This window comes from Siniperca chuatsi, linkage group LG2, assembly GCF_020085105.1.
Source record: "Siniperca chuatsi isolate FFG_IHB_CAS linkage group LG2, ASM2008510v1, whole genome shotgun sequence".
Lineage (NCBI taxonomy): Eukaryota > Metazoa > Chordata > Actinopteri > Centrarchiformes > Sinipercidae > Siniperca > Siniperca chuatsi.
This window is the reverse complement of record NC_058043.1, coordinates 32,094,884-32,111,534: the sequence shown is the minus strand read 5'-3', so window position 1 is coordinate 32,111,534 and position 16,651 is coordinate 32,094,884. Positions and strand designations below refer to the sequence as shown.

Below are 16,651 nucleotides of genomic sequence, written 5' to 3'. Positions count from 1 at the left end.
AGACTCAGGACAGATTCCTTTGTTGAGCGTCCCTGCCTTAATCCACTCTGAAATGGCACAAAGTATCTCCTTTTTTCCAGCATCTGTACTCGTCTGTCTGTTATCATTTGTTCCATTATTTTACGTAATACAGAGGTCAGGGTAATGGGCCTATAAGAACTAGGGTTACTTGGCTCCTTTCCGGATTTCAAAATTGGGATTATTACAGCATGTTTCCATTCCTTAGGAAGACAACCAATTTCCCACACATTATTAATTAGGGCTAGCATCAGACTGGTGTCTGATTTATAGCTCTTTTTAATTCCTCTCATGAGAAAAACACATTGATAGCACCAGAATTATCCCAATTAATTTGTAATTTGTTCTGTTGTTTGTCTAATATTTCCGCTCTCCTCCTCCCATTATCCTCACTTACATTGTTTGAACTGACTTTTTTGGAATTCTTTTGCCAACATATTTGCTTTTTCTTTATTATTTACAGCCTCGACACCATTGAGGTGGAGGACAGGAATTGTGAACTGCCGAAATACTCCTGTCATTCTATGAACTAAATTCCAGCTCTTTCTTACAGGTGTTTCAGGTCCTAATTTATTACAGATGTCTTTCCAACAGTTTTTCTTTGCTTCTTTTATTACGTCTATCTTTAGCTCAAAGTCTCTTGTATTCAATAGCATAACTCTCTAGTGGATGCCTGTTTAACTTTTTATATGCTCTATTTCTGGCTCTGACTGCAGAGTTACATTCTTCATTCCACCATGGGACCATTATTCTTCTTTGGGGAATTTTTTTTCTTGGGGATAGATTAGATGCAGCTGTCCATATTACCTTAGTTAGTGAGCAATTGCACTACCCCTCTCTCAGTTTCTACCAATTATATTTCCATATTCACATTTTTCTCAAATTCTGTCCAATTCCCCCTTTTAAAATTAAGTCTAGAGGAAAAGTTGATTGGTTTGTTAGTTAAGCATCCACCACATTCTGATCCATTATTTCCTACCCACTGATTAATGCCAATTCTGCTGATGTAATTGTGATATCTATAGAGGATGATATTGTTCTGAACCATGTTGGTCGACCATCATTTAATATGACTAGATTGTTCTTATCTATAAAATCTTCCAAAACCCTTCCATTTCTGTCTCTCTTCTTACTACTCCATAATTATGTGCATTAAACTCCCCTACCCAAACTACTGGCGCCCTCATCTTATCCATAATTTCCTGAAAGTAATTTTCTTCTAGATTAATGCAGGGATTATACAGATTACTAATACAGATTTTCCCTGAATCGGTCCACACCTCTATTGCTACACACTCCAGTTCTGTTTGGATTTCAATCCTGTACTGAATTCCATTTCTAATAAAGGTGGCACATCCCCCCTCCTAATTTGTTCTCTCTATCTTTTCTTTCACATGTATACCCTGATACAAAACCTAATCTTGGTTTTAACCATGTCTCCTCAATGCATATTATTTCTAGCTTTTCTTTAAACTAGGAATTTTTTATTCTTGCCCATTTGCAACTAGACTTCTGGCATTCCATTGCATAATGTACAACATTATGCAAATGGCGCTAATAATCCTCATAATCTCCATCTCTGCTTATCATTTCTTCTTCCTCATCCATTCCAAGGTACTGCCTCTCATTTGTCCTTTGTCCTTCACTGTCCTGGGAATTTGTAAATTCCCATCTCCTGTGGATGCATTCCCTTAAAGCCTAACAATTTCTCTGCAGCAGAGGAAATTTCTCAGCAAGGGCTGGCTCAAATAGTGGCACATCTGCCGCTGTTTGTTGCAGCTGCCGCCGCTGCAGGGGAAATGACAGGGACATGCCATAACAACTGCTGCTGTTTGTGGCACTACACAGTATTACAAACAGTACTCCAAATGTCCACAAGAGGTCTCTCTTGACTGCAACAATGTATCTGCAGCACAGGTGTAATACTACTGTGCTTACTTAGTTAAAATGCTATTACTTCTCAGAGTTTAAAGCATGGTCACATTAGGTGATCTATATTCATGCTATTCCCTTTATTTTCAGACCCTGATCAGTAGAACATTCTAAAGAACGTTTTAAAAAAGACTTATTGTTACCCCTCTAATTGCTGAGATGCATTTGCATTCATTTTGACTGGTATAGGGCTCAAACTAACAACTCTTTCCATGACCAATTACTCTTATTTTTATCGAGCACCCCTTCTCATATGTCAAACTCCTTATTTACTCGGGCCAAAAGTCTAAAAAATCCTGAGGGCATGAATTTACAGTGCTGTGATTGAGAAATAAGGAACAAATCTGAAAAGCTGGAACCAGAAAAGGTGTCTTCACTCTTTACATTAATTCAGTTAACTGACCATGACTCGATGGAAAGCAATATTGATACTGGGAGGATTATTCTGTTCAAATAAAGTAAATTGTACTGAAAGTGATGCAACTCAAAACTCAGTATCAAAACTGTGATTTACAATTTAGCGCTTCTCTGGTTAACCAGTTAAATGGTAAATTCTTTAGCAGTAATTTCAAGTAGGTGTCCTCCAAGGTTACTAGTGGTACATAATCATGCTGCTGCTACAGTTTCAATTAGAGCAAGGACAAGAGCACACACCAGTTATGAAGTCTCTCTATAAATACAGTGGTGTGCAAGTGTTTGCCCCCTTCCTGATTTCTTATTTTTTTGCATGTTTGTCACACTTAAATGTTTCAGATCATCAAACAAATTTAATATTAGTCAAAGAAAACACAAGTAAACACAAAATGCAGTTTTTAAATGAAGGTTGTTATTATTAAGGGCAAACAAAGTCCAAACCTACATGGCCCTGTGTGAAATAGTGATTGCCCCCTAAACCTAATAACTGGTTGGGCGACCCTTAGCAGCAACAACTGCAATCAAGTGTTTGCGATAACTTGCAATGAGTCTTTTACAGCGCTGTGGAGGAATTTTGGCCCACTCATCTTTGCAGAATTGTTGTAATTCAGCCACATTGGAGGGTTTTCGAGCATGAACTGCTAGGATTCAGGTCAGGACTTTGACTAGGCCACTCCAAAATCTTAACTCTTTGTTCTTCTTCTTCGTCTGTCAGCCTCACTAGAATGCTGTATCAAATTCACATCTGAATCCATATAAGGTTCGGCTATTATGCAACAGATGTTGAATAAACATTCGCAAATATTTGCTCAACTTATCTCCACTAGGCCACTCCAAAGTCTTCATTTTGTTCTTCAGACATTCAGAGACCCCACAACAAACCCAAAGAACTACAGGCCTCACTTGCCTCAGTTAAGGTCAGTGTTCATGACTCCACCATAAGAAAGAGACTGGGCAAAAATGGCCTGCATGGCAGAGTTCCAAGACGAAAACCACAGCTGAGCAAAAAGAACATTAAGGCTTGTCTCATTTTTGCCAGAAAACATCTTGATGATCCCCAAGACTTTTGGTAAAATACTCTGTGGACTGACAAGACAAAAGTTGAACTTTTTGGAAGGTGTGTGTCCCATTAGATCTGGCGTAAAAGTAACACCGCATTTCAGAAAAAGAACATCATACCAACAGTAAAATATGGTGGTGGTAGTGTGATGGTCTGAGGCTGTTTTGCTGCTTCAGGACCTGGAAGACTTGCTGTGATAAATGGAACCATGAATTCTGCTGTCTACCAAAAACTCCTGAAGGAGAATGTCCGGCCATCTGTTCGTGACCTCAAGCTGAAGCGAACTTGGGTTCTGCAGCAAGACAACGATCCAAAACACACCAGCAAGTCCACCTCTGAATGGCTGAAGAATAACAAAATGAAGACTTTGGAGTGGCCTAGTCAAAGTCCTGACCTGAATCCTATTGAGATACTGTGGCATGACCTCAAAAAGGCAGTTCATGCTCGAATGTGGCTGAATTACAACAATTCTGCAAAGATGAGTGGGCCAAAATTCCTCCACAGTGCTGTAAAAGACTCATTGCAAGTTATCGCAAACGCTTGATTGCAGTTGTTGCTGCTAAGGGTGGAGCAACCAGTTATTAGGTTTAGGGGGCAATCACTTTTTCACACAGGGCCATGTAGGTTTGGATTTTGTTTTCATTTAATAATAACAACCTTCATTTTAAAAACTGCATTTTGTGTTTACTTGTGTTATCTTTGACTAATTTAAATTTGTTTGATGATCTGAAACATTTAAGTGTGACAAACATGCAAAAAAATGGGATGGAACTCTCCATGCATATATATATATATATATATATGCGTATATATATATGCGTATATATATATACATACATGTGTTGACATTGTACTGTCTAAAGGCAAAGAGGTAGAACCTTTATTTTGAAAAAGTACAGTGCAAACATAATTGATAGAGCACACTAGAAAAAGAACAGGAAATCGAGCTGATTTTGTAGTTTTTGTTGGAGGTTTAACGTCACCTGCTGGACAAGAGACTACACAGTGCTGCAGATTCAAAGACTGATGGTTGAAAAATGTGCTTTACCCAGTCATTACAATATTGATAAGATCCCATTTATACTTTCTGCTTTTCACAAGCATTTATGCTCGGGTGTTATAATTGTTAAGAACTTATAAAGAAGTTCTTGTTTCTCCAGAACTGGTTTGAAAATCATATCTCATTAGTGGCAAGGCTTCATTATCAACCAGCAAAGCAGGCAACCCTCCTTGGCCACCCAGACCCCAAGGAGCCCCACAAAACCCCTGTTTCCCTGCATGCATGTTGGTTTCTGGTGTTTTGTTTAATAGCTCCTGTTCTCCCCCACAGAGTTTGCTACAGTGTTAGAAGCTATTCTTCATTTCTAAGAAATGTGTAGATTCCTTTGATCCAGCTAATACTGCCATCGGGGGAAAACACCCACAATGCACAAGGAGAGGTAAGTGGGGGTTTGGGCGGCGGGTGAATAATTACCCCTGAGCACATTTCAGCCTTAATTTGTGTTTCATCTTTTCAACAGTGAGAGTTTTTTCTTACTTTTCCCTCGGGAACAACCATGCTTTTCAAGAATGCAGTTAATGTTACTTGAAATGACGCTCCCTTGCTGGAACTAGTTGCCTCACAAACTGGTAAAATAGGTTTGATATATTGTAGATGCACAAAAAGAACAGAGTAATCTGTGCACTATTCCAACAGGAACTAGTGTCCGTTTCTTGTGTTATTTTTAACTATTTCAAATATTTGCTGGGAAAAGGTAGTTATTACCTCACAAATATACACTTAGTTGCCAGTTTAAGTACACCTAGACAAAACTCATGCAGTCTAGCCCTGCAATAAATCCTTCCTTCATGAAGGTTATAATAGTTTTTGATGTTGTTTTTGGAGGATGTAGTTTGTGCTGCTGTTGACTTGTATTGCATTATAGGAGAGGTGTTTCTAATATTTTGTCCACTGCATTAACATCATGGTTGCCTGTTTGTAATTTCATTTTCATTTCATCTAATTTACATACCTTTACCTCATTGTATTTTTTATGTGGAATGAAATAGATAAATAAACTGTGATGTTTGTTAAAGGCTAGGTTATACATTTCTTTTATGAATCGAAAAAGTATTGGTTGAGTTCTATTTTAAATCATCAGTCAATTATTGATCTAGCTGGTCATTAAAAGCATTTTTTATTTACACAGTAATTCATTTGAAAAGTAGGTTTGTGGGAAAGGTTCAGGACAGAGCAAACACGTTTAAGACCAAAAAAACAAGTTGATCTTTTCTCAGACCACATTGATAAACCAATGCTAACGCAAAAGAGAAAGACAACTAAAGACAGCATTGTTAATTTGAAATACAGTGTTTGTCAATCATATAAAGAATATATAAACATCAGAAACAGTCCCTGAGGTGTTCATTAACAAAGACCAGAGAGCACTTATCCCAGACTAGTTGTTTCCAAGTATGCCCACTGAATAAAAGAACTGGTTAAAAAAAAAATACACACATTTCTTTCAAACATTATAAAAACCACTGAAGGACACGCACAGGTAGAAGGTGCACACCACAAGATCTGAGATCTGAGTGGAAAATCTATAAACCACATATACCTGATGGCTAAAATGATCCTAACAGAAACGTGACTGATGAAGTTTAGAAAAATAATTTTAACTCCCTCTCAGGTTTTGACCTGAGCTTCGTTGACAGGGTCATTGTTTAAGTAAAACTGATACTTTTGTCATAATCTGGGAATTAGCTGGGCAACAGCAGTCTTGTCTGCTCACAGATATAAAATAAAACACAAGTAGTTGGGGGCAGGCTACTGTAAGTGCAGCAGTATTCATTATTTCTATATTCAGCTTGCTCTTCCCTTTGCATACACAGTATACAGATATGACTTCTCTCTAAAATGACACATTCATCATTCCCAACATTTATCTTTTAGGAATTCCTGACAAACTGAGGATGCTCTTCTCATCTCCCAGCACCAGAGATTTTTTTTTATTTTCTCTTTTCAGGACCTGAAAAGTTTGACGATGATCATGGACAGACATGATAAAAAAAAGAATCTAAGCCCTGCAGAATAACCCTTGGGCCATCAGATGATCATATGGGCAGGACATGAAAAAGGAGAGAAGATCTCTAAAATGTAAAGAACAACAAATATGAACCTAAAGCTTAAAATAAGTTGAACTTATGAAGAAATCTTTTTAAAACACTCCATGGTAGATAGTGGGTGATGGTCTTCACTTCTTTTAAATATAGAGTCACAAGACAAGGTCGTGGGCGAGAAGTTGGGGCAGGGTGTTGATTGTGCTCGATGGAGCCCTCAGCTGTCAATCATCTCTGACAGTTCCTGCAGCAGGTCCTCCTCTCCGATGCCAGGGTCCACGTCTTCTTCCAGATGGTCGTCAGTGAACTCGTTGATCAGCTCCTCGAAGTCATCCACAGCAGAGGTGGAGGCAGCAGTGCTGGAGGTGGAAGCGGTGCGGGACGCAGCTATGCTCAGTCTCCGTGACTTGGGCTGAGAGGGAGTCTTTAGTACTGGGCTGAAATGCACAGAGAGGCTTGTTATTTATTTATTTAGTAATTGACATTGCTGCATTCATGTCATATGTATAAAAAAAAAGTTTAAAAATCCGTACAACCACCATCAATTTTCACTGGGATTGTCTCATTTTTCTATAAACACTTAAAAAATGGGCAAGGATTTGTACAATATTTTTATAACTGAAAAAGTCTTGGGTGTCTCGCTCCAAGAAAATAATAATGGACAGATGGGCGGTGTAGTTGTGTAGAAAAGTTGGCAAAGTTTTTTCACATTCTTTTCTAGTTGTCGTCAAATCAAGTAATCTTCACCGCCTCCCTGCTATTCTGACTGCGCTCTGTGTGTGTGTGTGTGTGTGTGTGTGTGTGTGTGTGTGTGTGCGTGCGTGCGCGTGCTTGTTCACAATGTAGCGTTGTCAGGGGGAAAAAATAGAGTGCATCCCCTGGACACATCGATAGTGAGTTTACTGCATCCTTTCGGATTTTAATGCATCAGACGCAGGACGCGTACCTAGCAACATCACTGCTTCCCACACCTGTTTACAGATATTTCCTTGGTAAAGTCTGGCATTACCAAGAAGTTAGTGTTCATGTTTAAATTTTAAGTTTTAGGCTCTCTGTGGACCTTTACCTTTGGGGGACTGTACAGGCCTCTCTGGCTGCAGTAACACTGACAGTCGGCTTGGTTTCTTGACTCTGTTTGAAGACAGGGACAGTCTGGAGCTCCTCTCTTAGTGGGCTGGAGCTGCAGCCTGAGTCCAACAGAGTGCTGGGACTATGGGGAACAGCGGCGCTCAACTGAGCCTCTGCACTGGAGGACGGGAAAACCTGACAATGGAACAAAAAGGCACTGGAGGTCATTAACAGCACTGGATTGTTTAGAATCACCATCATACTTTATCTGCAGTTTTTTCTTTCAACTTAAGATTAGATGTGAATTTAATTAACTATACACAATGTAAAAAAGGGACCAGATATATCAGAGGAAAATATTAAGATAGTGTAAATCGCTGTATTAAACAATTTAACCCAAAACATCAGTGTGTTAAGGACATGTTGAGTAGAAATGCATAAATAAAATGTGATGGATACAAAAAAACTACAACACTAAGAAAGTGTGCAAAATATATGCAGCAGAAAGCATTAGAATTTTTTTTATAACAGTTAAATTTTCAAAGATGAATGCAATATGCACAAATGAGGAAATCTATGGGAATATAAAAGCAAATATGAAAAGGTGCCACATCAAATTGATTTAAGATACATTTGAAAAGGTCTTGTCACATCCTCCAGACAGACAGGAAACATAAAATCACTATCACTGGCTCAGCGTGCCAACCTACCTGTCTTTCTCTGAATGTTGTCTCCTGCTGTGGCTCCTCCAGCACTGCGGAGGCACTGTTTAGCGGTTTAACAGCAGCTACAGCAGATCGCTCTGCTCCCCTCCTCTTCTGGCCTGGTTTCACATGCACTGCAGGCTTCATGACAGACGGCTTCACATTGAGTTTGGGCCTCACTGAAAAGGAGGCAAAAATTTAATGATATATAATGAAAGACAGAGGACTTCCTCTTCCATCTTTCGTTACACACATGTACTTTTTTTTTTAATTTTTTTTTTTTTATACAAACCCTGTTTGAAACCAAGTTATGTGTAGACATGGCCAAACAATCAGGTTTCTCTAAATCCTTTACCCCAACTAAGTAAAATTGGGTTTCTCGTTTACATGACATTTAATAAATCAAGTGTCTGCAGAATACCAACAATAACAAGGTCATTCAAGTGCATGTAAATGCACAGACTGTAGTCTGTGAATAGGTCAGAATTGCCCCTGCCTATCCAAGTCTAAGGTGGGTTGCAAAATGAAGTATGTATGTGTTAAAGGTGCGGTACCTTTGGTGTCTGTAGTGTGTTCTGGGGATTTCTTCTGATTGTTGTTCTGTGTTTTATCAGCAGTAGGAGCCTCTGCAGTCTGATGAGTTGCTCTGGCCTGCTTGGCTGATGACAGTGTGGTGGACTTCTTTGTGTCTTTGTCTGGGACCTCCCTGGAGCTGCTGGGGCTCTGTGAGCGGGACTCGGTCTCAGCCTCCAGTGGAGAAGAGCTCTGCTTCACAGGGACTGAGGCAACGGCAGCACCTCTCGTCCCAGGAGTAGCAGTGCTGTTCAGAGGTGAAGCAGCCTTGGATCTGAGGGGGATCATTTTACGAACAGGGAGCTTTTGGGTGGAGAGTGTAGTGTCAGGGGCCAGAGTGGTGGAGGAAGGTGATGAAGAGCCTGGCAATGTAACACTGATTTTAGCAGAAGCCTTCCTCTTCAGGGTTCCTTCTGCAGTCTGTTTCTGAGAAGACTCTGCTTCAGCCGAGCCTTTGGCCTGCGCCTCCATTTCCTGCTTGCGAAGGCGTTTCTCCCGCATGATTTCCTCGAAGGTCTTGACCTTGACATTGTTACTGCTGGCAGCACTGGTCTAGAAAGACACAGGAAAATCACCATCACCTTGAGTCAACAGAATAACAAGCAACTACAGCCAATACTGCAGTATCTTATATCTTATTATACCTCAGAAGCAGCAGTATGAGTTGTCAGTGGCTTTTCTGTCACTTCAGCACTCTTCTCTGTTGTGACGTTGCCTGCTGAGTTCAACATAACATTCATGTTAGAAATTCAAAAACATGGTATGTAAGATGAGAATTTGCAAATTCAAAATGTAATTCAATCTGAAAGACATTTACAAATGTAGAATTAACAACAATTCTGCATACATTCCTTGTGTCAACCCACACGGAACAAAAAATAAAAATAAAGTGCTGTCTTACTTTGGGAAGCCAGTTTCCTCATGCACAGAAGGCGAGGCTTCTTAGCATCGTTATCCTCAGTATCAGAGCTCTTCTTATTTTCGACCTCCATGGCCTGCTGAGCCAGAATCCTGGCTGCCTTCTCCCTGCGGATCTCCTCCAGGGTCTTTACTCTAACCCCCCCCACGTTTGTAGCCTCAGGTCGAGGCTCAGCTGTGTCAGACTCTCCCTGGCTCTTGCTTGGAGCTTTCTCAGCAGTGTGCTTGGTCTTCTTGGCGCTGGGGTTCTGCTTCTGCTGCTCCTCCTGCCTTTTCTTCTTGGAGCGAAGGATATCAGATAACGTTTTGACGTGGCTACTGGAATTGTCTTTGAAGGTGATAGCTTGCTTGATACCCTTGGTGGTTTCAGTAGTGATGGTTTTGGTTATGTTGATTTCTGGAACCACGACTGAAGGGCCATTTGTCTGGCTCTGAGACTTTGCAGCCTTCTCCTGCCTGATCTCCTCCAGAGTTTTGATGCGGATCTGCTCAGGAGCTTTCTTTGACTCCATGTTGGTCTCAGCTGTTGGGAAAGTTGGGGGACAACAATAAACAATGTTTTAATCAATGTGCATGATTAATATCTTTCCAGACAAAATCTCTCATTCTTCAGACTTCTTACCTGGTTTACTGGGTGCAACAGACCCAGCAGGTAATCCAAGTCTTTCTTTAATAGGCTTCAAAGCTGTAGAAGCAGAAGAAAGAAACATATTTAAATAAATAGACATATTATTCATTCCATTCGAGCACCATCAAAATAACAACCTGCTTATATACACATTTCATAGTCACAGCATTGCTCTTCCCACCTAAAGATACATTATCTATCATCCACATGATTTGGAATAAAAGGCTACAGGTGATGTTCAGTGAATGCCAATTAGCTTGTTCCTGATGTGTCCTCATACTCACTTTTCTGAGGGGGAATTAATGGCTCTTCCTCATCCACAACTCTGCCCAGACGCTCAGCCAGACTCCTTTTCAGTTGGACACCACCTCCACTTTTTACATCTACAGCAAGGACAAGTCATGAGCTTCTAATTTGTACTATTAAGATTATTATTATTAGCACTGGCATGAAATCTGTCGATAAGGTGTAACAAGAGTCTAAATTTACCAGTGCTGGGCATCTTCCGTCCAAGCCTTTCAGCCACACTGCCTCTTGATCTCCCAGTTTCTTCAAAGGTAAGTCGGCCTGGGTTAACAGAGGGATCATGTGCATGTGGACAGGGTAATAATTATTATACTTCTCTTTAGGACTGAAAGTAACTGTTACTATACTATCACTTCATTTGAATTGCTTTAAAATCAGTTCAACATTGACATTATTTTTATTTTTCAAGTGGGGCACATCCAGACCAGATATCTAAGCATGGTAAATCCATGTTTCATCTCATCATCAGATGAGAGACAGAGCCAAGTAAAATGCTGCTTCAAACCTACCATGAGCAGTATATTAGACCTGAACCAAATCAGTACCAATTATTATGTCTATTTTAGCTGTCAATATCCATATTCTAGTCATTGTTTTATCAAGACAATGCAACTGTATATACAGTAGCAACAGCGGTCTAGCTAACTGTCAAGCTAGCATGAAGGTTTTCTGGATTTATTTTTATTAAAGATGACATATTACAGTCAAGTCAAGATTTCAAAGAAACTTCTTTCACATTGTCATTATGGGGTATTGTTTGTCGAATTTTGAGGAAAATAATGAATTGAATCCATTTTGGAATGAGGCTGTAACATAAGAAAATGTGGAAAAAGTCAAGCGCTGTGAATACTTTCCAAATGCACTCTATATAATTAGTAAATAAGTAGAATCTGGGAGGAATGATGCAGAGTTGGGAATCCAACTCCCTGAAATTCTGACAATCTCACGAATTTCTGCTTTTTACCGTCTTTTGCCTCGTTGGGGGGTGGTCGAATAAATGACTGGATGTTTTCTTTCTCTCCATTGGCCGAGGTATCAGCACTCTGGATGGGGTAACCAGCTCTCTTCATGCTGGCCTTCAAGGCCTTCCTCAGCCGGATCTCCTCTAGGGTGCTCACTCCAAAGTTCAGCGAGTCATCTGTCAAGACACAACATTAACCCATAAAAAAAACTCACACAGGATTTAAGAGTACTACAGCTGTGGTCGCAAATTATGATGAATTATGCTTCCAAAGTTTAGTCTCTGACTGCAGTCGTACCTGATTTGGGCAGTTTTCTAGGCGAAGGGCCAACCTTGCCATCCTCTCCCTCCTCAGAGAACTGGTCTGGAAACAAAGACACGAGTGGTAAAAACCACAAGGAATATCTTGTCTCAAAATGAGGACTAGAAAAGACAAAGAAGTAATTTTGAAATTAAATCCAGCTCACCATCTTCATCCTCGTCATCATCTGCTGGATTAATCACCACTGGTGGGTGGGTGGGGCTTGGTACTGCTTCCTGAGTTTCTGTCTTGATGACGCCTCTGAGCTGGGGATTGGTTGCAGTGGGGAGAGGAGTGGCTGGTGGGGGAGCCGGTTCCTCGTGCGGCTGTTCCTCGTTCTTGCTTAGACCTGGGAGAATTACATCGATCTTCGATTAGTATCTTTCACTGGTGGATGTAAAATTGTCTTAAACTCTCTAAATTTCAATTCTTGGTGTGTTTGCTTAAACAAACAACGTCCACTCACTTTTATCAGGTGGGACAAACATGCCATCAATGTAGCGGGGCTTTTCATGGAAGAAAGCACAGTGTGACTTCTGGCAGCCTGCTGGCTGGTTCTCCCAATAACAAGGTATCTCCTTTCGGTTTTTCTGTTTTGATGAAAGATATAAAAACATGAAACAGTATGCATGGATGAGATGCGCTGATCACATCTCAATCGGATCTATGTCCATTAAAAATGTTCCCTAATACATTCGACAGCACAACTGAATTCAAAGAAGGGTAAAAAAAAAAACAACTGTATATTTCTGAGCTTTCTTCAGTTTAAAACTAACGCTTAAATTGCACTTACAGTGATCTCCATGTGGCGAAACTTGCAGACGGTACGGAAGCAGCGTCCCTCCTGCCAGAGGTTGCAGATGGTCTCATTGCCCATTGCTGCCTCACAGTGTCTGAATGGGCAGCTGTCCCCCTGCATGATAAATGAAACACAATAAGACCCTACTCTTTCTTCTGGTCACCAGTCACTTTCCAACTGGTTACACTATGTGTGTATATGTCAGCTTTGTGCTCAAACTTTGCTTACCTTAGTGCAGGTGGAATAGTAAAAGAAGTAGCAGTCATCTCCATGGTTGGTCATGCTGGTATGCGTCTTGAGTGACGGAGGTGATGAGGTTACGACCTTTAAACCCAGCAGCTGGTTCTCTTCAGGGCCAACAGGACTCTCCCTGACAACACAGAGCAGAGCAACACATCAGAAACAGAAACCCTACTCCATTACATCAATTTACTAAGAGTTTTCTAACACGTCTGCACATGTAACGCTAACATCAAGAACCTACTTGTTCCAACTTGTATATTTGGGATTCTTACTGGAATTAAGTACAATATCATAAGTTTTACACAACCTATTGGGCTTTCTAAGTTTGTCTTGTAGTTATCTGATATAAATGTTAGTTATTTTTGTGCTCTGAATGCGATCATTATTGCAAAAGTGATTACATGAGATGCAAAACTGGGGCTAGGGAAGGGAAGCATTTGTCATTTTAAGGCAGCAGTGTACTTCTTCAGATGAAATAGACCTTGTGCAAATTTGAACTCATTAACTATGACACTGCGGACAAATGTCCATGTCCTTAATGTGACCTGAGGTCTGTTTGTTTGATGACACACAGCACCAGATTGGGGAACTTTTCACAAATATGCTTTGTTCTATGACAAACATTTGCCTGCATTTATGTGTGGATGAGCAAAAATACTGGTTAAAGAATTAGATTTTGTCTTTTTATTAGATGGCTTTAAGTTAAGTATTTCTTCAGAGACAGTCTTTGTTTTTAAAGTCCCTGAATGCAAAGAGAAAGCATTTCTATACTTTACAATGTCTTACTTAAGACTGTTTCATCTGAGAAATGATTAGAGAAGAAGAAAATATGTATGGAATGTGATGTAAACAAAGAAATAAAACATGCGATGCAACTAATTATGTAACCTGTTGACCAATGTTTTTTTTGGGAATTAAATATAGCATCTAAGAAATTTCAATTAAGTTGGCCAGTAAGCATTCACACAGGTATTTTTTAAACTGGTAATTTTATCTGTTCTAACAAGCCAATTTTTATTTTGTTTTTAGCCCTTTGCCACCTTTACCTGAGGTGGCTGAGAAGTTGTCTCCCTCTTGAGTGCACTGCTGGTAGGGTGTCTCCGTGGTGGTATGGAGTCCTGAAGGAACACTTGATCCGTGAGATAAGAGGAAAGGGGGGATGGGTCGCCCAGAGACACTTGTCTTCCTACGACATCCCTTTTCTGAGACATCTTTATCTCCGCCAGACAGCTAAACATTACTGATGGTGGATGCAATAGTCCTTTGGGGATTTTTTTTTTATTATTTTTTATTAATTGGTGAAACCAATGAAAGAAAGAAATAGGGGGACATAAACAGCCAGAAAAGAAAAAAAGTAGATTCCAAAAATGCTTAAATTGATGAGGCAAAAAAGGGGATAAACGTGGGATGGTGGGTGGAAAAAAAAATCCTCAGCTTCTTCTTGGGCTTGGAGGCATTTTGCACACTTGGTGATATTTGGGTGATGGCAGGATATTCAAGCTTCTAGAGATTTTCAGCTGTTGATTACCAATGCTGAAGAGAAAAAAAATCTTCTGCCAATGTATTCTCATGGGGGGCAAGCTATCCATATCCAACGATTCCCACAAAAGGGCCAAGAGGATGGTTTTAAACCTACAAATCAATCAAAAACACTGCCCAGGGAACTGAAAAGGGGTTATTAAGAGACAGACAGTTGTGCACAAATACAAAGGAGACAGTTGGACATTTCCACACAGATGTACAGCATCATGAGACAACTATGCTCACAATAATGACTCAAGAGCAAAATGGAATTTGGTTATAACAGGGGTCCAGGTCAGTGGACAAACTCACTTTCACTACACTGCATTATCAACCCATGTTTATATATTTCAAGTATCTAATCCAGAATAAAGAACAACTAAATTTGCAGTTTTCGGGATTCCAAACCTGGGTTGTTTATTTAACGTTACTCTAGACATGGAGGCCTTAGTTCGAGACTGATGAAGAGCCTGAAGAACAACTCTGGCTTCCATCTTAAGGAAGAAGAACAATGGACTCTAAAGTAACAAAATAGCACTTACATTGAAATAACGGGATGAAAATAACGATTCACATAGTTACTAACTCGCATTAAAAGTAAAACAAATACATCTCCTGGGGCCACAACCACAATAGTCGTTATTCTTAAATTACAGGTAACATATCTGAGACAGCTGACCAAAATTGACGTTTCTTGGCAAATAACATACGTTACAAGTCACCTTCAGTGTTGGTTCAGGATAGGCCTATGTATGGTCAAACTAACACAGTCAAGAAAACAATCAGATAACATTACTTATTGTTGAATAATACAAAGCAGCCCAATGCTAGCTGGAACGAACTACGAGCGATTCCCAGCAGTGATGGAAAACACTAATGTACAGAGATCGGCAAACATTGGAATAATGTTAGGTAAATAAACAATAGAGTGACTTTGGATTTTTAGTTACCCTGGCTGGATATTATCAGAATACGGTAGCGTTACATGTAACGTTAATGTTACAGCCTCAACACATGACATATTATGGTCGTGCAGTTAAGGGTTATTTTAGCTTATGCTACATAACAGCGGCCTACCTAAACCACCAATTTATCGCGACCTTATCGTTAGCTAGCTAACAGCTGTTAATTTGGTAATTACCTGGTACTCGTGGTATTTATTTTGATATTTAACACTACGATGTAACAGCCAAAGATATTATGTAAACAAAGTATGCAATGTTAATTACCAGTTTCAGTTTTAAAAAGATTAAAAACTTTGTGTAGTGTAGATACCCCGTCCCAGTTCGATGTCTGCCGCAGCCGCACTAAGACTAAAGCAAAATGGCGGCAGCAGGATAAAAATACGAGGGTGGGCCACCCAGTGTGCTGCGTTCAGGTCAAACGTCAAGATTGTAAATTCGACCACTCTACTGTGATTAAAATAGAGAGCCCAGTGGTGCTCTGCCCCATGCCGTGTCTCTCTTGATTACTCAACTACAATTCAGAGGGAAATATTGTACTTTTTACTACAAAATTATACTAAAACATTATTGCGTCAATAATAATAATAACAATATTACATTCAATATGCCACGACGTGCCCCTTTTCTGCATGATGAGTAGCTTACTCTTGATACAAGTACGTTCATACGTTGTTGTGTAGTTTACTTGTAAGTAGAAGCCTTGTTGTATAGGCCTCAATGCTTGAAATTATTTGTATCATTTATGAATACATATATTATAAGTATTCCCTAGATGGAGTCAAGTCAGGTTAGGTCAATTTCATATATACTGCAAAAAAGGGTGCCGAAATATTTACATTATATTTACACAAGTAGTAAGTATGGGGATTATTAGATCAAATGCATTATTATCTATCTGGTTGTGATAAAGAAATGTCACCGTATTTTTCCATCTAAGAGCAAACTTATTAAAACTTATTCCGAATATTACAAAGGCAGAACAGTGCTTCCAACCTTTTATGCAGCATTGACAATTCCCAAAATATAAATGTGACAGTCTCAGCATATTCTCCACAGAAAACAGTTACACGCTATTGTCTTAAGAAATATTTTTAAGAAGTTAGTGGGATAAAACCTGCATTAATTTAAAGGTAATGTC

General features: G+C 39.7%; 1 protein-coding gene across 2 annotated transcripts; it reads right to left on the bottom strand.

Annotated features, from left to right (window-relative positions):
- Positions 1 to 5,582: 5,582 nt before the first annotated feature.
- On the bottom strand, positions 5,583 to 15,869 carry zc3h11a (zinc finger CCCH-type containing 11A). 2 transcript variants are annotated; one of them, XM_044212785.1, is made up of 17 exons: positions 15,778 to 15,869; positions 14,074 to 14,145; positions 13,013 to 13,154; positions 12,779 to 12,898; positions 12,452 to 12,575; positions 12,152 to 12,334; positions 11,983 to 12,048; positions 11,688 to 11,861; positions 10,907 to 10,984; positions 10,702 to 10,800; positions 10,412 to 10,474; positions 9,773 to 10,312; positions 9,516 to 9,589; positions 8,853 to 9,423; positions 8,305 to 8,477; positions 7,593 to 7,789; positions 5,583 to 6,963 (listed from the first exon to the last, which is right to left on the bottom strand). In XM_044212785.1, the coding sequence occupies exons 3-17, from the start codon at positions 13,064 to 13,066 to the stop codon at positions 6,744 to 6,746; spliced, it is 2,736 nt and encodes a 911-aa protein (XP_044068720.1). In that variant the 5' UTR covers positions 13,067 to 13,154; positions 14,074 to 14,145; positions 15,778 to 15,869; the 3' UTR covers positions 5,583 to 6,743. The 2 variants fall into 2 exon arrangements, with proteins under 2 accessions (XP_044068720.1, XP_044068730.1); XM_044212795.1 differs by having other exon boundaries at positions 9,516 to 9,586; positions 14,074 to 15,869.
- Positions 15,870 to 16,651: the final 782 nt, after the last annotated feature.